This window comes from Balaenoptera ricei, chromosome 3 (assembly GCF_028023285.1).
Source record: "Balaenoptera ricei isolate mBalRic1 chromosome 3, mBalRic1.hap2, whole genome shotgun sequence".
Lineage (NCBI taxonomy): Eukaryota > Metazoa > Chordata > Mammalia > Artiodactyla > Balaenopteridae > Balaenoptera > Balaenoptera ricei.
Window position 1 is genome coordinate 113,958,672 of NC_082641.1, and position 25,505 is coordinate 113,984,176.

At 49.9% G+C, this 25,505-nt stretch overlaps 1 protein-coding gene across 4 annotated transcripts in view; it reads left to right on the plus strand.

Moving 5' to 3' along the window:
• The first annotated feature begins 301 nt into the window (after window positions 1-301).
• Window positions 302-25,505, plus strand: part of SLC25A48 (solute carrier family 25 member 48) — a 41,667-nt gene continuing 16,463 nt past the window's right edge. The window contains exons 1-4 of one of the 4 annotated variants that reach the window (XM_059917145.1): window positions 302-634; window positions 5,008-5,051; window positions 8,512-8,583; window positions 10,576-10,834. In XM_059917145.1, the coding sequence (XP_059773128.1) occupies window positions 541-634; window positions 5,008-5,051; window positions 8,512-8,583; window positions 10,576-10,834 (469 nt within the window). In that variant the 5' untranslated portion in view covers window positions 302-540. Of the gene's footprint in view, window positions 670-5,007; window positions 5,052-8,511; window positions 8,584-10,575; window positions 10,835-25,505 lie in introns of all 4 variants that reach the window. The other 3 variants (XM_059917141.1, XM_059917142.1, XM_059917144.1) reach the window with 3 other exon arrangements.

Sequence of the window (25,505 nt, forward strand, 5' to 3'; positions counted from 1 at the left end):
TGGAAAATTGTGTGTCTTTTGTATTTTATAGCGAAACTGTCCATGGCTTTCAATCAGCTCAAAGAATTGAGAACTTCTGGTTTAGCTGATAGTTGTACATTCAATTATAATTATTTCAGCTCTGTTTTAGCTTAAAAGAGGATGTGTCCACCCAGCTAAATAATCCTATCACAGAGAGACCTTGGTGTTTGTAATTAAATACTTCTGGACCTCGGATAAAGCCTTCCTCTGTACCTCTTGTCATGAACTTTGAAAAATGTCCCTGAAATCATTTCCAGTGTCTCGGAGGAGATGTGAAGAACTACCATAACTACCGGTGGACACTCCCTCGCCCGGCCCGCGCGCTGCGCCTTTAAGGTCTACTGGGGGCGTGATGTCAGCTGCCCGCGGGCGCTTGGAGCGGGACCCAGGCGGCCCGCGCGCTTCGGCGATTCCGAGCCATTCCGAACCCGGCGTGGAGGAGGATCTGCCGGGAGCTCCGCGTCCCTGACTTGGCCCGACCGGCGCGCTCGCCCGTGGGCCATGACCAGCAGACCCTGAATGGGCACCGACCCGGCTCCGGGAACGCGAGGCTCCGCGGCCCCGGCCATGGGCAACTTCCAGCTGGAAGACTTTGTGGCGGGCTGGATCGGAGGTGAGCGCATCCCCGGATGGGAGGGACCCCCAGAGGTGAGTGCGCTGACGGGACAGCCCGGCCCGAGAGGAAGAGAGCGAGCCAGCCGGGAGTTGCGCAGGCGGAGTTGCCACGCCGTGCCGGGTCAGGGAGCTCCGCGCCCGGGCGCTGCCCACACGCGCCCTAGGTGCGCGCTGCCCGCCGCCCGGCTGGTCTTGCCGCTCCTCGCCTGCTGCCGCGACCCCGGGGGAGATTCATCCCGAGCTTGCGATTTGCCTCAAAGTTTGGGTCCGCGGGACTTGATCCTGTAATGATTAAACCGCTGGTCAAAGCGGACAGCCAATGGAACGTCCCGGCGCGTACACACCCTTCGGCGCCCTGGTGCGCACCTGAGTCTGGGGACTCTGGGCTCACAGGAACTCGTGTGTGAGGGTGGCGTTTGACCGCCGCCCGCCCCCGCGCGCGGGATGCGGAGCCCGGCCTGGCGGTCAGGCCGACCCTTGTGGCGTCGGGCTGCGGGGAGCGGAGCGCAGAGCTGGGAGCCCGGCACCGGCTGCAGGTGTCCGCTGCCAGATAGGAGGAACCCTTCGCGTTTTCAGCACAGCCAACTGTCACGCCTCTCCTCGGGCACTGTTGGGCCCGCCGGTCCCTTCCTACCACTCTTGGAGCCGCTCTCTGCTGAGCCTGGGGTGTGTTTGCTTGGGCGATAGTCGCATCCATTGCCTTGCTTCTCCATTCTTCTCTTTCCAATAGGTCTATCCCTCCTCTTTGCTCAGCTATTGCGGGGGACGGGGTTGAGGGACTTTGCTTATTGTCAGATATAGCCTTTCTTTTGGCTCCATCTAAGAGGACCATCAGAAAAGAGCTGTTGGCGAATGCAGCCCCTCCCCAAAGTAAAATCCTGAGACACTCAGGTAGAGGCTATGGCTAGCGTGTTTGTGCCCCACCAAGTGTTCTAGGTATGGAGACCAGGAGATTTGTAGGAAAGGAAAAAAAACACAAAAAGTAACTAACCAGCTAGGATCCCGGGTGGTTCCCCTTCTGGTGGCACCCTCCCACCTCCTAGCAGGAGTCCATGTCTGTCCCCCACAGGTGACAGGTGGCCGCAGGGCCCCTGCTTCTCACCCTCCCAAGCAAAGGTGATTCCTCTCGCTGGGGGCAGTTCTTTTGCACAGGCTCCCTTGGGTAGGGCTGAGACCTGCCTCTCCTAACTTTGCCAGTCAGGGGGCTGTGCCCAGGGATCTACCAGGCACATCCAGACCCTCTTTGGACAAGCTTTCAGCCATTCAGAGGGAGAGGCTTTCCTTGGCTGCCCTTTAAATAGTCAGACCAACTTCAGTAGGGCTGCCAGGGGCTTGTTTTGAGAAATGTCCTGGAGGGTAAGACTGTCAGAGTAGCTCAAAATCTCTGATGACACAGAGACCCTCCCCAACTCACACAGCAAGTAGTGGGTTGTCCTTTATTCTGCGATTGCCCTTACTTTGTTGATGTCAACATGGTTTTGTTTATTTTTGTTTTTGCTTCCATGAAATGAACATGAATATATAGTAGCAGTGAATACTTCATAAGTGTCAGATGCTGTTTAAATGCTACATGGATACTTTTAAAGCAAGTTTATTGAGGTTATTTTACATATCATAAAATCCACTCATTTCAAGTGTACAATTTAGTGATTTTCAGTAATTTTACCAAGTGGTGCAACCATTACCATAAACTAGTTTTAGAACATTTCATCCCCCAGTAAGATCCCTCATGCCCATTTACAATTAAACCCCATCCCCTCCCTCTCTCTCTGGGCAACCACTTTCAGGCTCTATAAATTAGCGTTTTCTGGACACTTTATATAAACAGAATCATACAATATGTGGTCTCATGTCTATGTATATTTCTTTATAGCTCTATGAGGTAGCTACTATCATTACATCCCCATTTGACAGATGAGGAAATGGATACTCAGAGAAATTCAATGACTTGCCCAAAACCATACATCTAGGATGAACACTAGGATTCCAACCCAGACAGTCTGGTACCAGGGCCATTTTAAGCCCTGTACTCATCTATAGCTGTTTTCTCTCTCAGTGACCTGTCATGATAAACTTTCACCATTACATCTTTCACATTTTGTTCGAAATTTTACTGGTCTGTAATATCCCAAGGTCTGGAAATCACTGACCTGATAATTCTGTTTCTTATCTGTATCCCTGCTTTCAGATGGGTGGACTAATGAGTATGCAGGGAGATAATGGCCCAAGGCTGGGTCTGGGGCTGCTGCCCTGGGCTGAGGGATACAGCCAGAGCCTGAGGACCGGAGCTCCTTCCTTCCCCTGAAGGGAGGGGTTCCTGTAGAGTGAATGGCCCGGCTTTCCGCTGCCCACCATCTTTCTGCCTCTGCCCCGTTCTGTGGGAAGGAGGGGTTGAGAGGGGCCTAGAGGTTCTAGACCAAGGGAACATTTGTTCTGGAATAGCTGGTTTCTCTGCTCTGTAGATATCTAATATTCCAGGACCCCTGATCTGCCCTACCTGGTGCAGTCACTCCTGCTAGCAGAGACACTTCCTTCCTCATCAGCACGATGGGGAATTGGTCTCAGAAGGATGGCTCCTGTTTCAGTCTCACAATCACTGCCTTCTGTGGCATGGCCTCAAGGCTGTCTTGCTTGCCTCCAAAATCGTTCTGGCCTTGTGAATGTGTGTGCGGATGGGCATTTTTCATTGAAAAGATCCAGAGTATCCATCACCTTTTCAAAGAGGCCTTCTTAAAAAAAATCAATAGGGATGGCAGCCCCTTTTGAGCATCCTGTAAGTGCCAAGCTCTGCTGGTACTTTACATGCTAAAAGGGAGGTGTAGAAAAGCTAAATAACCTGCAGGAACCTGAAAAGTTTCTGGGTTTTCTCTTCATACCCTCCCTCTTTTTTTGAGGTGAAATTCACATAACATAAAATTAATCATTTGAAAGTATACAATTCAGTGGCATTTAGTACAGTCACAGTGTTGTGCAACCATCTATCTAGTTCCAAAACATTTTTCTCATGCCCAGAGAAGTTTCTGGACCTATTAAGCAGGTACTGCCATTTCCCCTCCTCCAAACCCTGGCGGTCACTAATCTGCTTTCTGTCTCTATGGATTTACCTATTCTGGATAATTCATATAAATGGAATCATACAATATGTGACCTTTTTTGTCTGGCCTCTTTCACTTTGCATAATGTTTTCCACATTCATCCACACTGCAGCATGTATCAGTACTTCATTCCTATTTATGTCTAGTAATATTCCATTGTATGGATATACCACATTTTATTTAGCCATTCATCCAGCAGTGGACATTAGGCTGTTTTTACATTTTGGCTGTTTTGAATAGTGCTGCTATAAACATGTGTGTATATGTACTTGTTTGAGTGCCTGTTTGCAGTTCTTTTAGGTATATTTCTAACAGTGGAATCGCTGGGTTATGGGGTAATCCTATGTTTAACTTTGTAATAAGCCAAACTGTTTTCTACGGCAGCTGCACCATTTCACATTTCCACCAGCAATATATACGAGTTCCAATTTCTCTATATCATCACGAATACTTGTTATTTTCCTTTTCTTTCTTTCTTTTTTTTTTATTATAGCCATCCTAGTGGGTGTGAAGCAGAATCTCACCGTGCTTTTGACTTGCATTTCCCTAATGACCAATGATGTTGAGCATCTTTTCATGTACTTGGCCGTTTGTATATCTTCTTTGGAAAAATGTCTATTCAAGTCCTTTGCCCTTAAAAAAATTTTTTTTTCTTTTTAGTTGTTAGAGTTCTTTACATATTCTGGATATTTGACCCTTATCAAATATTTGATTTGCAAATATTCCCCCCCGCCCCTTCTGTAAGTTTCTTTACTTTCTTGAGAGTGTTCTTTTATGCACAAATGTTTTTAATTTTTATGACATCCAATTTTTCTTTTGTTGCTTGTACTTTTGTTGTCATATATAAGAATCTGTTGCAAATCTACATTCGTGGAGATTTCCCCCTATATTTTAGCACATGATTTCTATAGTTGCAGTGCTTCCATTTAGGTCTTTAGTTTCTTTTGAGTTAACTTTTGTATATAGTATGAGGTAGAGGTCTATTTATTCTTTTGCATGTGGGTAGCCAGTTATCCCAGCACCTTTACCTCCCTTTTTTTAGGGTATTTGTTTCTTGAGGCAGGGCCCAGGTTTTACTCCATTTTCTTTGCCTTCCTCCATGCGTGAGCCTGTGCCTAACACACTCGCGTGGGGCGGGGGGGTCCCCTCTGGTGACTGGGCATTGACTGAATAAGTGAATGTAAGTGTCTGAGTCCTCTGTTCCGTCCTAAGAGCCAGCCAGTACAAGTGAGGAGTCCAGGGACTGAGTAACCAGGAAGTCCTCTTTGATCCACAGGTGCAGCGAGCGTCATCGTCGGCCACCCTCTGGACACAGTCAAGGTACAGTAGCCGTGTTGCCATTACCTTTTGGAAAGGGGCCTGGAGTGAGTCTGACTCCGGGAATGTGCCTGCTGTTTCTGACCCCCAGAAGGCCACCAGCGCAGGGCAGACTCTCTGTGCCAGTCCACGGGGGCGGAGCGCTAGGAGGCCCGGTTGGAATGCTCCCCCCTCCTTGCTGGGCAGTGATTTTGTTTTTGTGAAGCTCCATTTCTGCCTCCAGGCTCTCATGAGCTGCAGGGGAGGGGTGGGGCACTGTGAGTGCTCTCCTGCAAGCCTCTATTGAGCGAGGGAACCAGAATCTGGGCCCATAATCTAAGGTTGGGCCACTGGAAAAGATACTCCAGGCACAGAGAATGGCATGGGCAAAGACAGTGAGGTGGGGACACCTCCAGGGGGCCATGCTTCGGAAGGGCCAACATGGCCACTTCTGCTGATGCATCAGGTTTCTGAAAGCAGCTACGGATCAGAATCCAGGACCGGTAGGTTGGCACTCAATCCTTGGAGGCCTTGAACTTCAGGTTAGGACTCTAGACTTAGGTTGGGAATGGGAAGCCGTTATAACTTGACGGAGCCAGCAAAGCCACCTGGCATTGGGATCATCCACGCTTCTTGTTCTACACATGTGGAAACTGCCCCAGAAAGGGGAAGGGTGTCACCTCAGGTCACACAACAAATCGAAGGCTTGAGGAGTGAGATGTTACAAAGGGACATTCTTTGGGTCCACCCCCACCCCTGCCACCTGTCCCCATGGCGAGCAGCACTCACAGCTGTACCCTGAGAACGTGGCCACAGATAGTGCCTCCTCACCCTGACTTCCACATTTGTATCTAACGCTCTGCCGGGATCGTGCACAAAGAGGACCTCCCAGGCCCTTCTCCAGTGGGCACTGTGGTCCCCTTTCTCCCCATCTTCCTCCCTGCGTGACCGTGGGCCCCTCCTCAGTCAGAGCCCAGGCCTGCTCTCTTCTTGATGGGGAGGTCAGCCTATGTGTCTAAATAGTTAAAGGTATTTCCTGGCTCCTCACACCCCTCACACAAGCCCAGCCTTTTGCTCATACATCAAATGCATCTTGGATGCTTTCTCTGTGCAGGCACTGTGGGGCTGGCAGGGCAGCAGTGGTGGACAAAGCAAGTCCAGTCCTTGCGCCGGCAGGCCTAACAGCCACATTTCTGACCCGGGCAACCAGTGTCTCTCCCTGGTAGAGCATCCTTCCCTCACCTGCAGCTTGGTTAGGGGATGGTAGAGCTTGTTGGAACCCCCATCCTCATCCCCTGCCCCTGGCACAGGCAAGCCTGGCCACTCTTCGCCTGGCCACATGTCACCTGTAAAGACCAGGACTCTCCTTGTTTTCTCCACTCTGCCCCCTGAGCCTCTGCAGGGAACCTTTCCTGATACATAAAATCTTGTCTCTGTTCAGCCTGAGAACCTCTCTGCTGAGGGTCCCAGCCTAAAGATGCTGGCTTACATGGCTGGCCTCTGGGTCCAGCCCAGGGCTGTGGCCTGGGGCCCTTGTTTCTCTCCAGAACATCCCCCTTCATTCTGGCTGGCATTTTCTCTAGAGTTCCTGTTCACTGAGAAATGTCTGGGCAAGAGCCTCAGAGTCAGAATAACCTGGAGTCCAGTTCCAGCCTCCCACATACTCTCCTGTGCCTAGGGCACAGCACTTAAACTCCCCAAGCCTCGGTTTCCTCATCTGTAAAATGGGCAAAGAGCACCTCCCCGGTGGGACTGTCATGAGGATTGTCAAGTGGCAGTGAGGATAGAGCAGTGAGCGATCCCCTCCTGTCCTGAAGAATACACACATTGGAGTGTGGGGAGGCAGATGAGTGACTTGTTCCTGGTTTCCAGACTCGCCCCTGGGAGAGCCAAGCTAGAAGGATCTGGGCTGCTGACCTGGGTCAAAGACTCATTCCCTGCCCGCAGCTGCCTCACCACAGGTGGGAGAGCCAGCACTGGCTACTTGGTGGCAGTAGAGCTGGGGTCAGGATTCACTGCTGTCTCCCGGCACAGCTGGTGCATTTAAAGTTTATGTCTGATGCAATGTGACCAGGGTTTTCTACTCAGGGCTCAGCTCTCTATAGCCCAGCTAGAGCACTGTAAGAGAATAAATTTGCATTGCTTTAAGCCACTGAATTTATCATAATTTGTTACAGCAGCAATCGGAAACATATACAGGGAATCAGCTTTCTTCATCTGTGAAGTGGGGATAGTATCCATGCCTCAGAGCATTTGTGGGATTCTGTGAGATAAGTTCCATAAGATTTCCAGTGTTTTCCCAAGAATGCAGTTGGTGCACACTAAATGCTAGCTCCTGTTACAACTGGAGGCCTTAGAGGCTTGAGCTGTGCTGCTGGCCTCCGTGGCAGCTTCCTCAAGAGCTGACAGACTTTTGCTCTGGTCTAGACCCAGAGTGAAGTGTGCTCTGGGCTCTTCTGTGGCTTTTCTCAGACCCTCTGCCTGTCTACGGATGCCCCCAGTCACCAGAGCCAGCCTCCATTAGAGGATGCCACGGTTTCACCCTCCGGCCCCTTGGTTAGCCAGTGCAAAGGGCTGAGTGCCACGGCCACGCTCGGCTCCAGGGACGAGAGGGGAATACAAGACGGCCCTGCCCCAGAGGGAGGCCCAAATAAACCCTAAGTAAACAGACGAACAGATCACATCATTGCATCATTTAAGCTCAGACCCAAAAGATGAGCAGAAGCTGGAGAAAGAGCCTTCCAGGGGAGGAACACACGTGGAACATTCTAGAAGTGAGAAAAAACTGATGCTCCAGGGTCCAGGAATGTGCCGTGTGGCAGGCACAACGGGTGCGGAGGAAATGACATGCGAGTGGTGAAAGCCACGCTTCTGGGTGCTGGTTAAGGGTGGAATTTATTCTGAGTTTGGTGGGAGGCCACTGGAGAGCTTGAAACAGCAGTGACAAACATTCATCGTTGTTTGGAAAAGATTAGTCTGACTGTTGTGTAGACATAGGCAAAGGAGTTGGGGTGGGGGAAGCAGGAGGCCAGCGAGGAGCCCAGCCCATCATCAGGGTGAGAGATGCAGGGGTTCTGGAGATGAGAAGAGCAGGCTGCTCCTGAGAGTATTTAGGAGGGCAGAGTGACGGACAGCAGGTGGGCCAGAGCCGCAGGTTAGCTTTTTGTACTCAAGATGCAGCAGCATCATATGTCCCCACACAAACATTGCTTTTGCACAACAAACTGGCCTTTGTTCTTCCCTCAGACCAAGGGGACTCCTGCTGCATTTAGCAAGGTGAGAACGGGACTTGTAGGGAGGCGGTGCAGGTAGAGGACGCAAGGCCAGCCAGGCCGGGACTGAAGTCCGGGCCTCCTTCCTGACGGGGTCACTAGGGCAGGGGCTTCCCTTCTCTGGGCTTCCGTGCTGGGAGCCCAGAGCCGTGAGGGAGGTGGGGATGTAACCTGTCTCCGGCTGGCCCTCACGCCCTTGTCTTTCTCCGCAGGCTCGCCTGCAGGCCGGCACTGGCTACGGGAGCACGCTTAGCTGCATCCGCACTGTGTACAGGAGGGAGAGTGTAAGTGCTCCCGGGGTGGGGTCTCCTCCTGGGGACCGAGGTCACAGCCCTCACACGCGCGGCACGCCCAGCAGGAGGCCTGTTCATTCCGCTCATCACCTTCGGCTCAATTTTCTCTCTTCATCTCACACCACTCCTCCGATATTATGTGTTACCTAAACTTAACCCTGCCCCCAAGTGGGATGTTATTGAGGAAAAAAACTGGTTTTGTGTCACCTCTCTGGAGAAATTCGGAGGCATTTAGAACCACAATGTGGAAAATTCCTACAAAAACAGGATGACCTGCCAGGTTTTCAAAACCAAATGTGTGGTGGTAAACCATGTGTTCACAGGCTCCCTTTCTCCTGGCATGGGGCGGAGGGTGTGGGGGGCAGGCTCTTCTGATCCCAGACACCCGGAATGGGCTTGTACCACAGGTCACTCCAGACCATGGGACCCAGGGGTTTTCTCTGCAAAGGGGAAATTCTGAATAACATTTTGTAGAAGAAGCATCAGGTGACCTTCTTGAGAATGAGTAGGTGCTTTTGGAAGACTTTCCAAGGCTCCTCCTTGGGGAATTTAAAATAAGTTTTAAAATTTAGGATGAAATGACCTGTTGGTTTAAAGAAATAGTCAGGTGTAAGCCCTGTGGCAGCCCTGGGCTTTTCCTTGAGTCACTGGAAATGTGGCCCCGTTATTGACTGCTGTCCCCCCCAGGCTCCGTCCTAGGAAGTGCCCTGGAGCTCGAGAGCCTCCTGCCTGCACCTGGAGGTTCTTCTCTTCAGACAAAATATGTCTTGTGTCCTGGTGTTGTTCTGACTCTCTTGATCGTCTGCTTTAAAATCAGGGTGAGCGCTGTAAACCCAGCACTCGTTGTTCCGGGGTAACGTTGTCCGATTCCTGCGTCCCCTGAATGGCAGCTGTTGAGCCTCCTTTTTGGCACATGTTCTCTGCAGTGTCTGCCAGCCAGCATGTCCACTCTGGGGTTTCTGTGGGGACTGTGGGCGTTCCTCTGAGACACAGCAGCTCAGAGCTAAGTGATGTCTCAAGTTATCTGAGAGACCTTGTTGTAGAGGAAGAGGCTGAAGCATGGTGCGTGCGTGCATATGTGTTTGCGTGCACACGTGTGTGTGGACGCCTGTGTGAGGAGGTGTCCTGCCCCTTGCCAATAGGGGGCATGCATTCAGGTCAGGATTAGTGGGTTTGAGTACAGCCTGGAGTTTTTACAATGGCTTCCCGGTGCTTCTTCATCTTTGGTGCCACGTGTGCTGCACTGACTCCTCGAAGAGCCTGTGGAATTTTCCAGTTTCAGTGGAGCATCTGTGGTGTTTGCTGAGAACGCGGTGTGTATGGACAGAAGCCTTTTCGTGCTGTTCATCCGGGGACTCCCCCTCTGGCTTTTTTCCAGTAGACTTCCATGCTCGGGGCACCCAGCTACATGCTGGCCCAGGTGCCCCTGGGATGCTGTGGGACCCTTCTTACCCCCTCACTACAGGCTTAGCACATTATATTTTAATTACCTGTCAGTTTGTCTGTCTGGGTCCCCCCTCCCCTGCCCCCAGACTGTGAGGTCAGTGAGGGAAGAGAGTGTGTCTTTCTTGTTGTCCTCCAGGGCCTGGCACATGCCCAGAGAATGCTTTTGTTGGAGTGACACATGAGGGAAGAGTGTGTGGTGCTTGGTAAGCCCACTACCCACTGGGGCTCCATGGGCTGCCCTCGGCCACAGCCCAAGAACACTGCCACTCCAGTGACAAATGCAGGTTCCAGGCCCAGCACATCACGGCTCAGGAACCAAAGCTTCATGCAGAAGCCGGTTCCTCCTCGGGTTAAGGATGCTCTCGCCCTCCCCTGTCTGTCCTCTCACATCAGCATCCTCTTTTATTCTTTCCACCAACGTACTGGTTTGCTTTTCCTATGGTGTCTCCCCCGCCAGCCCGTAGGCTCCAGGAGGGCAAGGTCTCTGCCAAGGGCAGCATAGGCCCTCATGCTTCCTCCCCCTGGGTCTCCCCACAGGTGTTTGGCTTCTTCAAGGGCATGGCCTTCCCCCTCGCCAGCATCGCTGTCTACAACTCAGTGGTGTTTGGGGTCTTCAGCAACACACAGAGGTTCCTCAGCCACCACCGGTGCCAGGAGCCCGAGGCCGGCTCACCCCGCGTGCTGTCCGACCTGCTCCTGGCCAGCATGGTGGCTGGCGTGGTCTCTGTTGGGCTGGGTGCGCCCGTGGACCTCATCAAGATCCGGCTGCAGATGCAAACACAGCCATTTCGGGAAGGTAAGCGGCCAGGGGAGGTGGCCTGGTGTCTGGGGACCTGTGACCCTTTCCTGGTTTCCCAGATCTGGGATTTGGTTAATAATCTTTTTATGGAGCAGGGCATCTATGTTGAATCATTTTATCTATAGTGGTAACTCTTACTGGTTAAGGATTTTCTATGCGCCCGGCGCTTGCAAAGAGCCCCGCATGGGTTCTCTTAATTCATCTTCAGCACAATTCTCTGAGGCAGGTGCTGTGATTTTTTCCATTTTACAGATAAGAAAACTGAAGTTCCCAGAGGTTTAGATACTTATTCAAGGACACACAATTAATGACTGGCCAGTCAGGACCAGCTACATAATTTGCAGCCCCCCAGGGTGAAATGAAAATGCGATCTCTTGATCACAAATTAGTAAGAATTTTAAAAGGGCAACAGCAGAGCATTGTCAAGTGAGGGGCCCTGTGTGACTGCCCAGGTCTCAGACCCACACCTGCCCCCCACACACCAGGGAGTGCAGCCAGGGAGGCCTCAAGCTGGACTGGCTGCAGGGCCATGAAGCGGGCCGCCCCTCCCTCACCCTTGATGTCCCATTAGAGCTTCATTTCTTATGAAGCTACTCCTGCGCCGCGAGCTGGAGCTGTCATCTCCCTGCTGGGAAGGAGGTTTCTGACTCTTCTCCTGGAGCAGTTTTGATAAAGGAGGATGGAAAGAATGGGACGGCACTTGCTGTGCAGAGTAGAAAGTGCCAGCTCCCGAGGAAGGATGAACTGGGGGGTCTTAGACAAATTTCAATACCTTGGGGTTTGGTCCTTGGCTCTCATTTTACTCTGTCTCCTCAGGGAAGATACTATCCCTTCTTGGGCCTCAGTCTCCTTTTCCGTATAATGGAAGGATTGCATCCCAGGTCCTTCCTGTCACCTCAGATACATACCTGACAGATCTCGTGGGTAAGACCCCTCTCCTTGGCAGCCTTCTGAATGGCCTCCGTGTGAACCCTCTGCCCACAGAGGCAGGGGGTCGGCTCTGCCCCGTGGCTGAAGCCCCAAAAGCTCACTCAGGAGCGTCCGAGGCCAGTGCCTCTCCTGCCGCCAACCCAGGTTCCTCGATTCAGCCTGCACTCCCTGCTCAGCCGGGGCGGTGTCTAGGGCAGGTCTGCACACACTCTGAGCAGAGTGCCGATGCCCCTCACAGGGGTCCCTGCCACCCCAAGAACATGAGTCACACCTGCTGGATGCTCGCAGTCACTGTCAGCATGCGGGGAGATGCAGGGCAACAGACGGGTTGGCTCACCCGGAGGGTCACAGAGCGTGCTCCCATGGGGGCCGCCCAGGGAGATACAGGGCAGGCAGATCCTCGCCTCCATCTACCTGACATACTGAATCGTGTCTTGGTACAGCTCAGTTTGACCAAGGGGTCACACCTCTGAGAAGAGTTTGAAGCTCGCTGATCTGGTCCTATCCCAGAGGCAAAAGCAAAGATGTAGAGAAATGAAGGGCATCATGGACAGGCCTAGAACCCAGGAGTCCCGGCCCCTAGGCTGGTTTTTTACACTATCCTGTCTACTTCCAAAAAGCTGTGTTAGTCTAGGGTGCAGAGGAAATCTCTCCATAGGCCTTAAAGCTCTTTGGGGTCCAGATGTTGCAAGAGTCTCGGTGATGAGGCTCCTGGGGGCAGCCCCACCTCCTTCACAGCCAGGGCGCCTTGTCCATGGAAGGGGAGGAGAGAGGGGTAGGCATGCTTGTGTACGTGTGAGGGGACCCTCAGCCAGCCTAGACACCAAGGAAGGTGTTTCTCAATAAATGCCGGCACATTTGGAGGCAAGTTAATTGGTAAACTTTCTCCACAGTGTTTGCTTCCATTCTCTGTTCTGTCCTCACCCACCTACACTTTTCCTGCAGAGGGTTCTAGAATGGTGGCTGACTTGGCAGGCTAAGGGCTGAGCTACAGGGGTCCTGAGGCCAGACTAGAAGCCTCCGGAGACTGGAGGAAGGATAGGAGCAGAACAGCCAGACCCAAGAAAGCCCCTAATGCTGGGCGTGCAGGAGCCTCACTTTTAGGGAGCTGAGCAGCCTCCGTTAGCAGCTGCCAAAGTTGCTAAGTGTTCATCGTGTCCTGACACTGTGTTAAGTGCTGTATGTGCATCATCTCATTTAATATCCACCCGACAGTGGGAGGTCAGCATGACTGTTAGCCTTGTTCATTTACCCAACACACCATAATTATGTACCTGCTGTGTGCCAGGCACAGGGCTGGGTGCTGGGGACACAACGATGAACAAAAGACTCCATCTCTCTTGTAGTGCTCTGTCCAGCACATGGGCAGACAGGAATTGGGCCACTCCAAATAGGGTGGGTGGCAGGGAATGGGTTGGGCTGTCAGCCAGGCTGGGGGTGAGGAAGGGCTCTGGGGCAGGTGGTGGGAGGGGTGGAAGGAGAGCTTGGAGGTCAGTACCGTGCACCTAGTTAGGGCAGCACCGAGGGCCACCCATGCTTGCTCTCCTGGGCCATGGGAGCCTGAGGCACAGCCCACCTGGGCTGGGACTCTCTGGAACTGCCTGTCCAGGAAGTCGGGACCCTTCTGGAGCCTTGTTTCCTGGATAAGCCCTCTGAGCAGGGAGAACATGGGGATGGTGTGCCCTCCCTGTCCTTCTCCAGCATCTCAGGGCGGGAGGCGGTTTCTTGACCCTACTCCTGTACAGACGGGACCATGGCCTCAGGCTGTAAGTTCATCCGCATGGTGCCAGAAGGAAACCGGTTCTTAAGTAAACCGCTTGAGGCAGCAACAGAAAATAAAAATGTGTTTGTTCTGTCTTCCCCAGTGTGCCAGGAAGCTGACCTTTGGGGAGCTCAGGGAAGGCTCTTAATAAGAGACCAAGGGAGGTTCTGCACACAGATTTTTCCCAGCCCTGCAAAGCTCGAAGTCATTAGCACCTGATCCCAGGGGCTTAGCTGGCAGTGCAGACACAAAACGGTTGACCTGAGTGGGCGGAGGGAAGGTAGAAACCAAGACTGGAGGGTCCGCCTCAGCTGTGCCCCTAGAGCCTGTGATCTGGACTAACCCAGAATAGTCACAGCTATGGGGGCTGAGGAGCCAGTATTTACTTAGCCCTTACCATGTGCCAGGCACTGTGCGAAGAACTTAGTGTGTGTTTAATCTTCACAACAACCCAATTCCTAGACATTTACAAAGGGGAGACTGAGGCACAGAGAGATTCCATCACCTGCCTGAGGTCACTGCCCTAGTGGAAGATGGACCTGGGATACAGACGCAGGCAACTGACTCAGAGCCCACTGATGCTATTTCTGCTTCTGCCCCAGGGTTTTGTAGAAGCTGAGGCTACGACAACTTTGGTAATATCTGGGTCTTTGCACAAAATCATCATGTGCAAAACCAGTTGCAAACTTTGAGGGAGGAAAGGGGACTTGGAACATGTCTCCAAAATGACATTGTTCAAGTAGTGGGCATAGCTTGTGGGCTCCGAGGGATGGGTCTGAGTCCTGTGGCTTTGGGCAGCTCCGCTCTGCATGGTCCACTCTTCCTTACCTTCCCCTGTCCCCCCAGATGCATGGGGAAAGGGCTTTGGCGACTACAGGTGCTGGTCAGGATCAACTATTGGGGATAAAGCATGGGAGGCAGGCAGTGGGTCACCAGGCAGTACTTTCTGCCAGGAATCTCTCCAGAAGATGAGGAAGGATGTGGTTATCTTTCACTTTTTCCTCAGGAACCCTCTAGGCCAGAGATAGAAAACTCAAAGACTCACTAGGACCAGGGAGGTAACATAAGTAAGCACGGGTACCTGGAAAATGTACCCTTTTCCATTTTTTGGACACCTACAACCCTCCTAACCTGTGTTTCGTTTTTCCTCTTTTTACTGAAACACAGAACATGCTTCACTTTCCATATCACTCTGCTGTTAGAAACACAGCAGTTCAAGCACATGTGTCGGCCTTGGTGCTGGGAAGGCGGTCGGGAGTGGTACACACGGTTGCAAGCTGCCCAGATCCTGTCGGAGGGGTGGCTGCAACCCTGCTCCGGCTGACTGTTGCCACGCGGCCTGGATCTTCTGCTTTTTAAGAGAAGGCAGAAAGCTAGATTTTCCCAGGGTCTTCCAATTGGAAATTGTCAGATAATTCAAGTAAAAACAAAACCAAACACAAACCAGCGTGACACCATGCAGCCCAAAGCATTGTGTGGACTGGACAGTGTGGGGCTGCGGTTGGCTGCGAGCTTGTGGTCTCTGCTCTGAGTCAGGCCCGCTCTCCCTGATAACTGGGCTGACATGGGTAATTGCAGGCTACCCTGTGCAGGGCTTGTGGGATTTCTCATGGCTTGTGGCTTTACCCCAGAATTGCCAGTCCACTTCCCAGGTGGTGACAACAGGCTATGAGAGACTAAGCCACGTACTGAAGGCAGGTGCCAGAGGCCTCTGGCTTCCCTGCTTTGGGGCATGTGTCAAGTAGAAAGGAGGCCATGGCGAGGTGAGAACTCAGCTCATCTGGTTGGAGACGTGCAAATATAAAGCCACTGAGTTCATCCTGACTGTCTGAATGTGGAGGGAGAAAGCGCCCATCCACCCAAATACAGTCACCGTTAACACATTAATATGTTTCCTTTTCCTGTTCTATGTGCATGGATTAAATGTTTTAAGAGGTTGTACTTATGTTATATAGACAGTTTCACATCCTGTTCTTAATTCAATGTAAAACAGAAGCATCTTCCATGTTACTAAAATAGAATTCTAAAATTAAAATAGATGGATAATATTTAAAATAGATGTACAATATTCCATCAAATAAACACATGCACACAGACACACACATTTTGAGAGGGATGATACAGTGTAGTAAGAATTCAGTTTCTGGAGTTAGGCCACCTGCTTCTAATCTTACCTCCACCTGTTGTTGCCAAGCCTCAGTTTACTCAACTGCATAAAAGGCATAACAGGAGTAGCTCCTTCATAACTGGGATGGGATGGGATAACATGTAACACAGGAAGATCTTACACAATGTCTGGTACATTGAAAATACGAAATAAATGTTAGCTATGCAATTAAACTTATTTAGAAGTCTTCCTACTAGTGAACATTTAGGTTGTTTACAGTTCTTCCTCTTCTAAAAATAGTGATGTGATCAGCAAATTTGTCCATAAAGAGTTGCCTTCATTTACAGTCATTTCCCTAAATGTGTGGGCTCTTTGATTCGTGACTGGGTCAAAGACTACAGTCATTTTTAAGATTCTTGGTACGTATTGTGAAATTTGTTAAACAGAGGGGTTTTACCAAATTACATAGGCAGTTGCTAAAGTTTAAAGGGAGGGTCCGTTTGGCGCTGCCTACCAGTACATGCTAGACGGCAGGTATCCTCATGAAAACTCTTCCAGCTTCACGGAGGTTTTCTCCTGGGGCCTCTGTCACTTGGCCTGAATTCATTCAGATCTGGCCTTGACAGTAAGGTGCCTGTGAAGGTGCCGTTTTCAAGTTATCATTACCCTTCGCCCAGGCATGAGCCTCACTAGGCACCCTGCTGGGCCCGAGCTGGAATTCAGGGGTGAGGTCCCTCTGCTGCCTGGGCCAAGTCACATCCTGGAGCTCAGTGGCCAATGGCACTCACTCCTCCCCCATCTGGGAGCTTTCAGGTCTGTGTTTTCATTAAGAGCCTAATTAATGTGCAGATCACAAAGCCCTCAACACCACAGGAGGCCAGAGTTTGGGGAATCAGAGGAGGACTCAGCATTAACTCTGTGCTGACCATCATAGTAGTTTCACCAGGCCCAGTTGGAGGCAAAGGGCTGAGGGTTACACTTGATTGAATTCACTCTTTGATTCATTCATTCACTAGCATTTCCCGAGGCCCTGCTCTGAGCCAAGCAGAGTAGGTAAATCAGGTATCAGACACACACAGCCCCTGCCTTCATGGAGCACTCAGTCTGGTGGGGAATCAGGTGTGCACCAGAATGAGAAGGGCCCCAGGAAGGCCCTGGAACCTCAGACTCTGGCTCTGCAGACCGGGAAGGCTCCAGAGAGGAAGTGGCTATTGACTGGGTGTTTGAATACTGGCTAGGATTTGGAGGTGGGGATGTAGGGAGGGAGAGGTGTTTCAGACTGAGAAATGGTGTAAGGAAAGAGTCAGTGGCAGGGGACTTCCCTGGTGGTCCAGTGGTTAAGACTTCACCTTCCAGTGCAGGGGGTGCGGGTTCGATCCCTGGTCGGGGAGCTAAGATCCCACATGTCTTGCAACCAAAAAGCCAAAACATAAAACAGAAGCAACGTTGTAACAAATACAATAAAGCCTTTAAAACTGGTCCACATTCGAAGTGAGAGAGTGGCATGGACTTATATATACTACCAAATGTAAAATAGATAGCTAGTGGGAAGCAGCCGCATAGCACAGGAAGATCAGCTCGGTGCTCTGTGACCACCTAGAAGGGTGGGATAGGGAAGGTGGAAGGGAGATGCAAGAGGGAGAAGATATGGGGACATATGTATATGTATAGCTGATTCACTTTGTTATAAAGCAGAAACTAGCACACCATTGTAAAGCAATTATACTGCAATAAAGATGCTAAAAAAAAATGGTCCACATTAAAAAAAAAACTTAAAAAAAAAAAGAGTCAGTGGCAGGAAAGGCAAGCATGTGGCAGGATGAGGGGGGAGGGGTGGAAGATGCAGGGTCAGTCGTGAAGAGCTTGGATTTTTAGCCGAGTATGGGTTTCCTTTCTATTCTGCAGGCAGTGGAGCGTCTTGGACAGCAGCATGACCTGAGCAAAGCTGTGTGGTAGGAAGTGAACCTGGCCTTCAGAAGGGATGGAAGGGGGTGGGAATAGTAGAGGTGAGGAGGCTGATTTGGAGGCTGCTCCACAGACCAGGCGAGAGGCTGGGAACGCCAGACCCAGGGCCATGGGCTTTGGGAGTAGAGGGGAGCGGCAGACGGAAAAGGCATTGATGATGTAGAACCACCAGGCCAAGCAGGAGAGAGGAAAGTGTCGAAAATGACCCAGGATTTCAACGTTGGGTGGCGATGAGGGAGGTGGTACCTCCCACGCAGGGAATTAACCAGCAGATGAAGCATGCAAGACAGAGCTTGGCGTGGAGTGGGTGAGCACACATACTCATTGTTGCTGCTGCTGGTTTGGACCCTGGCTGGAAGGTGGGGACTTGACCTTGGTTCCTGTTGAGGGAGGGACTGCAAATGGAATGTCAGGGCTGGAGGTCTAGACAGGGGTGTGACAGACATAGAAGTGACAGCTGAAGTCATGGCGTTAGATGCAAATGCCAAGGTGAGCTGCAATAACCGCCAGGGTAGACGTCAATGAGAAAACGCTGTAAAGGAGTTTGGGCGGGAGCTATACTGATGCTAATAGCTGTAGTTAACAAGTATTGCGCCCCAGCCATGTGCTCTGTGCTAACACAAATCCCGTGATTCAGTCACCACAGCAACTCTATGAAATCCGCACTGTCATTCTCCATTTGACAGGTGGGGAAACTGAGGCTGGGCTTAAGTGACTTGTCCATGCTCCCTGGGCTGTTCCGCCCCGGACCATGCAGCTCCACACCCTGGGAACACAGTCCTGAGAGACTCGTGTCACCAACGTCGGGAAGGAGAGGGAAGGAGGGAGAGTTGAAGTCAGGATGACAGTGGGGACGGAGACCAATGGGTAAAGAAGGAAAAATACTTTCTTTTCCAAGTTGGGAGGGGAGAAGGAAAGAGACAATTGCGAGAGAATTTTGAGGCAAGAGGAAGGAAGTTGAGGAAGCCTGACTCTACCATACTTAAGATAATCTGATGGAATGAAAGGGACAGAGTGTGGCCAGGATTCGAGGAGGAGAAGGTCCTAATATCTGGACATGCCAAGAGGAGACAAGCTGGACTGGATGGTAACAGTGGGAGTGCCAGCTGCGGGGTGATCTGGGCAAGTAAGATCATCAGCCACACACCTGAACACAAAGCCCGTTTGAGCTCAAGAATCTGCATGATGGCAAAATGGGGTGAAACCATTTCTCCCTGGATCTTCTGAAATGTCTGGCTGAGAAGGTCAACAACTGTGCCTCAGAGGCCCTGACTACATCAGTTTGTCTCTTTGGCAACACAGTTTTATTGCTCCCATAAAGATGTGTGGCTGCCGAAGCATACTTATCTCCAGGCAGGTTACCCTTTTGATACAGTGGACTTTCTAAGAATTTCCCAGTTCAGGGCAGGAATTAATGATGCTAAGCTCCGTAAAGAGATACACATTGCTCCATTCAGTTCCTAAAGAAGGAAGCCTCTGGGAAGGCAGGAACCCTTGGAATGTGATAAGGGGCACAAAAACCTGGAGACTAGCCAGGACCATACAGTCGGGGCCTTCTTCTCAAGTAGGCTGTGTGCCAGTAGGAAGTGAGGGCTGGAGCAATGGCAACCCAGAAGTGGAGGGAGGAGGTCTGTGAAGAGGCCAGGCATATAGCCATGCAGTTCAAGAGGCGCCCTTGAGTTCTGGACAGTGTGACTGAATATTTTTCAAACTGTGGTCCCACATAGCTTGCCAAGATTAATGAAGGTGTACACAACATAACACACCATTGTATAAGTTACATACAGTGGGGACACATCCATTTGTTCTTCCAATCAATTGACAAGGGCAAATATTGTCCTGATTTCTAGACTTGACACTAGTGTTGGTAGTTCTCAGAGCTGGGTCGGTATCTACAATCTTTCCACAGCAGGCTTGGCAGGTCATGGCAGGTGACAGCAGGGCATGGCTGCCTGAGATTAGCAGGTCCAGCACTTCCGGAATCTGAAGTCACATCAGGGCAAGGTAATAAAGACAGGAACGATAACTATTTGCCTCAAGTAAAGTACATTTGCACAACACACATTTTAGTAAAGTACATTTGCCAACATTCTCAATTTTCACAAAAGCCAAATGATGTGGACAGGCCACTGATTCTTCGCCTTTTGTGTATGATGAGGAAACTGCAGCCCAGTGTGGTTGAGTCCTTTGCACCAGGTTGTACAGTAAATAGCAACTGAGCAACAGAGCAAATCCCAGCTGCTCCTAATCCAGGGCTCTTTCTACTAAACCATCTGCCTATCATGGACTCTTTAGATCATGAGAAAACTGCTGGACTCTTTAGAAACAGGAACTGGGCCAGAGCTTCCCAGTTGGTAATACCCTGGGGAAGTGAACTGAGGGGTCCCTCAGCTTGTTCAAACCCAAACCACAGAGGTTATACCCAACCTGTTTGTTGGAGGATGTCCATCCACATTACTGGATGCTTCCATAGCTTCTTCGACAAGTGTGGCAGCTTATGATTTGGAAGTTTCTTTTAGCGTCTATAGTCTCTGGCACAAGGACCAGACAGGGCTGGGCTTGGAGGAATGCCGAACACAGGAGGTGAAGCTTTGGGAGGCCCCGGTGCTAGAGCTGCCGATCAGATGCTCAAGTGTTCACTGAATGGATGTTGAGGCGCATAAGGCCCACAGTGTCAGGCACAGGGCCACAGTGCCTGGGACAGGCCACGGTGTGTGATCCCTATCATCAGGAAACTCACTGAACCGGTTAAGGCAAAACAACATGCTCAGAAAACAGCAGCAGCCAGGACAGACCATGATAGGGGGTACAGCCTTGGTATGGACTAGGGGTCCCAGCTTTTTCTACAAGTACCTTTTAAATATATAAAATGGAGTCCAACCCATAGAACAGCTGTTTACTTTGTGTCCACAGATTAAGAAAACACATGTGACAAGAAACTACCATGGATCATCAGTGTATTTAAGTAATTGTTATTGTGTTCCCACAATAGCACCTACACATATGAGAAAAATGGCCAGACATGTATGTGAGATATTTTAGGAATTCTGTCAATCTATAATGCTTGTGGATTGGTGGGTCCCTTGAAATCACCCCATGCTGCCCCCTTGCATTTGAGAGCCTGCTGGCCCAGAGGCATTCGAGCACAGAACACTTGGTGAGCCTGCACATCGCTAACTGGGGACCAGCAGGGCCTCATCAGTGGGTGGCGGACTTGTTAAGGATTTTCTGGAGAAAGTGACCTGTTGAGAAATGATGTTGTATTTCCACCCCACCCTAACATAGGCACACAGAGGAGGACTGGTGGCGCTCTCCCTTCCAGAGAGGCTCCTGAGGCCTGGGCCCTCCTTACCTCAGTGGATCAGTGACCAGTCACTGTGTTTCAGATGACTTTCCTGTTTCCAAGGTCACGACCCACTGAAGAAATTGAACAGCATTGCCTGAAAATGGAAAGAAGTGAAACTTGTTCGTGTTTGTGTCTGGGAAGGGTACAGCGGGATGCAGTGGCAGGACCCTGGGTTCTGAGAAGAGGGGCACTAGTGGCAGATCTGTGGGGACCTCAGCCTGCATCTGGGCCAGTGCAGCCTCTCTGAGGTAGGAGGACCCCCCAGGGAGTGGCTGCATGTGTACCTGTTAGAAGTGGCCAAACCTGGACACCCGCACTCGCTGCAGAGCTCCCTGCAGAGGCACCTGCCTACAGAGGGACCTCCTGGCCCAGGCAGGAGCCAGCAAGCAAGGCACCAGACACCGCTGCTGAGCGGTGGAGCCAGACGGCCACAGTGTGTGGTCCGAGGAGCGATGGCGGGGACTGAGCTGGACAAGGCAGGGGAGCCCGGAGGAGGGGTCTTTTTAGAACTGTGTAGGCCTTCCTAAGCTCCTAGGTGAAGGTTAGGAGCAGGTGGGGGGCAATTGTATCAACTTTGAACATCCTGCTCATCTTGGTGTAGGGTGCTTGAGTTGACCCTAAATGAATTTGGGAAAACAAAGAAAACCACAGGCATCCTGAGTGTAACTCCACCTATCATAGTAAAAGGCTCTTGATTTAGAGAGTATAGCAAAAAATGGCCTTAATGGCAAAGTGATAAGAAATAATCATGATAAGAAATAATCAAAATTTGATTCATCATCTTATCCTCATCTTAGAACAAGAAATTCTCATTAGAGAAACTAAATACATTTCATTCTAGAAGGAAATATACCTAATGTGAACCCTTCACTTGCATGTGTACACCCCAAGCCAAAGCCCTGAAGGTTCCAGAACAACAGGCTGAGGGGCAGTGGTTCAGTGTGAGCAGGGTGCCTACTTCCTTCCTTGGGTTCCTTGCACAAAGACAAATCCACATGTATCAGTTGTGCATATTTCCAAGAGCTGCTTGCCAGCAACCTCCCAAGTCAGTTCTTAAGGGTCACCAAAATCTGTTTCACACAAACTAAATTTGGTCCACTGCTAGAGTTACCGGAAGCTCTGATTCGGCGCTTTTCTAAGTCTAGCTGCCAAGGCTCCTGGGCAACTCCTTCCCCAGCTGAGCCACAGAGCATCTTGTGGTCTGAGCAACTGATCAGAATCCCAGCGGTCTTCTGCCTTGTGGTCCCTTATGAATTGTCCATACCACTATTGCTAAAGTAGGTGGGCCCGTAACAACTGTCACCCAAAAGAGATTTACTTCTCATTGAGTGACACGTCATTGATGTCACAGAATCCTTTTGCCTTGAAAAGCAGGAGAGGCTAGGTAGGCTTCTTAGCTCTGCCTGAGTGACCAAAACCGTTTATTTCAAGTCTAAGACGTCATTTTCTCAATAGGATATGGTGTCTGGTGCATGCCATGGTCAAAACTCACCAACTGTGCACTTACAAACTACACCTTTTACGGAATGTAAATTATACCTCAGTTAAAAAACAAACTAATAAAAACAGGCAGAGGAGGCCAGAGGAGAAGACAGGGGCTCTTAAGAGTGATTGGTCTTCATGGGAAAAAAGGTGAGACTTAAGAACAGGGAAGAAGTCCAGCCAAGAATGCATCATCTCAATGTAATAACAAGGACACATCAAACAAGCCTCAGATAAGGAAAGTTCTATTAACAAGAAAGGGGGCGGTGTAGTCTTGAAAAATGGCAGTGTCATAAAAAAAACAAAGAAAGGCTGTGGAAATGCTCCAAATGAAAGGAAGCTAAAGAGACATGACAACTAAATATAATACCTGATAGACTGGATCCTGTCCTGGGGGTTGGGGAGGAACACTCTAAAGGTCAGCATGAGATCACAGGAAGGTATGAGCATAGGCAGTACATTAGATACAAGTATTGTCCATGTAGATTATGAACCCAGCTCTTGTCCCACAGTATGTAGAATGGTATCCTGAGTCTTAGGAAACACAGACTGAAGTATTTAGGGGTAAAGGGCCATTTTGTATGTAACTCACCCTGAAATGGGTCAGAGAATAAAATTATGTATGCATGTGTGTGCAAAAGAATTTCCTTATTGCTTATTTTGGGAGAAAAAGAATGAAAGTACAGATTTGGTTCTGGTTTGGGTCTTGATGTCAAGGCCAGTTCTTGTTTGGCCAAGTGTTTTTCCAATTTTATCAGATTCTCTCCTTCTATCAGTATCTCCTGAAAGCCACATTGTACCCGCAGCTGATTCGTGAAAACCCTGACTCCAGGTCAGGTCACTGTTACCTGGAGATGAACATGGCCCAGGCAGAGTTTAGGCACTGGGACAAAGGCATCTGTTCAGTTTAATTGCACACACGTGTTTGAGTGAAAAGTGGGGGGGTGCTGGGTGGGAGAAGAGGGGGAGGGAGGGAGAGAGCACACAAACCATAAAACAAATAAGGTAAAATGTTAACAATAGGTGAATCTGGGTAAAGGTGTTCTGTGTACAGTTTTCCTTTTTTGTACTTTTTTTTTTTTGCAAATTTGAAATTATTTCCAAATAAAAAGTTTCTTTAAAAATATTGGGGATGAGGGAGGTGGAAGGAGTTCCAAGGGCTTCACAGTATCAACTTGTGTCCAGAAGGCCTTGGCCACCAGTTCAGACTCGTGTCAGTATTCCAGGTCACCATGACAATTCTATTGCTGTAATAATTGTAAATGGATCATTTTCAAGCAATAAAAGCTAGATCGCTTATGTTACAACCCTAGGAGAATGTGAGAGAATTTCCTTATTGCTTATCCTGAAAAGAAAAGGAAAAAAGTACAGAGTTTTTGTTGACAAAGTCAGTTGGAGGTTGGACAAGTTTTTTTTTCAACATCTGTCCCCCAGACAAGCAGAATGTTATCAGGACATTCTCTTTCAATCAGTAACTTCTGAAAGCTACATGATACCCACAGTTGATTCATGAAAACCTTGACTCCTGGTACAGATCACTGTTACTTTGACATGAGCATGGCCCAGGCAAAGTTTATATGTTGGGACAATTAACATCTATGTGGGCTAATGTCAAAATTTCCCAGGATGACCCTGGTGGTATCATAGTGGATTTGGGAGAGAAAGGGGTGTTCAGTGACCTCTCAGTGGACTCTCAAAGACCACAGTGTCTGATCTTGCTCTGAGCTCAGAGGGCCCTGTGCCCCTAAAAGTGGCCACCACCCCTGCTCACTCCCTGCTATAGACTATAGAATGAGACTCAGCCTCCTGCCCACGCTGTAGTTGGCCTAATGCACGTGGCCAGGATGCCTCTGTTCCCCCAACATAGAAAGAAAATAGAGGATTAGTTTGTTTAAGCATACTTTCCAGGCAAATAGGAACCTGCCCCTGGACCTCGTCTACTTCCGGGTTGAGTGAAAAGGACAGGTTGTACTTTACTCCTAAATCTCCGGTTTGGACTGTGGCATCATGAAGCTGAGTATTTTTTCCTAACCTTCATTTGATAAAGATGGGGCTATGTAGGGGGCTTGGATATTCACCTATATAACAAAAGTGATCTGTCTTTTAGCCAGCATGTGTAAAACCCCATTGAGAGGGTGCTTACAGGGAATTAAACCCAGTTGGCAAAATACGCATGTGGTCACAGGCAAGCTTCATTCTGTTTCTGTCCTGGCCATGTCATGTTAGTTCTTCAAGAAGGGAAGGTTGAGAACATGAGTCTGCTTTATCTGCACTGGGACTAGGAGGTCTCTCTGGCCATGAGTCAAAGCTGTGCTAAAAGGTCCGTAGCAGAGTAGACAGGCATCAGACAGGGAGATGCAAGAAGCCCGATGGAAGAATTAGAGGGACAGACAGAGTCGCTACTTGCTGGCTACACACATCCTGTAAAGAAACTACTGATATAACAACTGATGATCTGCCAGCAGAGACCCCAGAGGTCAGCTAAGGAGACAGCACCCTGTGCCCCTGGACTTTGAGGGGCCAATGGCACCAGTACTGCCCTACAGCTGTTTCAGGGCACAGCCTGGCCAGGGCTGGAGAGAGTCAGTGAGAACATGTCCAGCCCTCCAGCCAGTGCCTCCTGCACCCAACTCACACCAGTCAACTTGGCCTCAGTAATAATCTGGTGATAACATTGCACCCCTACAGTGTTCCTAGCACCATGCTGAGCTCTTTATAGGTATTACCTTGTTTATACTCACAACAGCCTGTTCTCTTTTTTATTTAAAAAATACAATTTTCCAACTTTATTGAGATACAGTTGACATATAGCCTTGTGTAAGTTTCGGGTGCACAATGTGATGAATTGGTACACGTATGTATAGTGAAATGATTACCAAGATACGGTCAGTTTACACATCCATCACCTCACATAGTTACCATTTTGTGTGTGTATGTGGTGAGAATGTTTAAGATCTGCTCTCTTAGCAACTTTCAAGTATACAATACAGTATTGGCCTGTCCCCTTTTCAAAGGTAAGGAAACAAAGGCTAAAAAGGTGCCTACCAAGGTCAGAAAGTTGGTAAGCAGGGCCAGG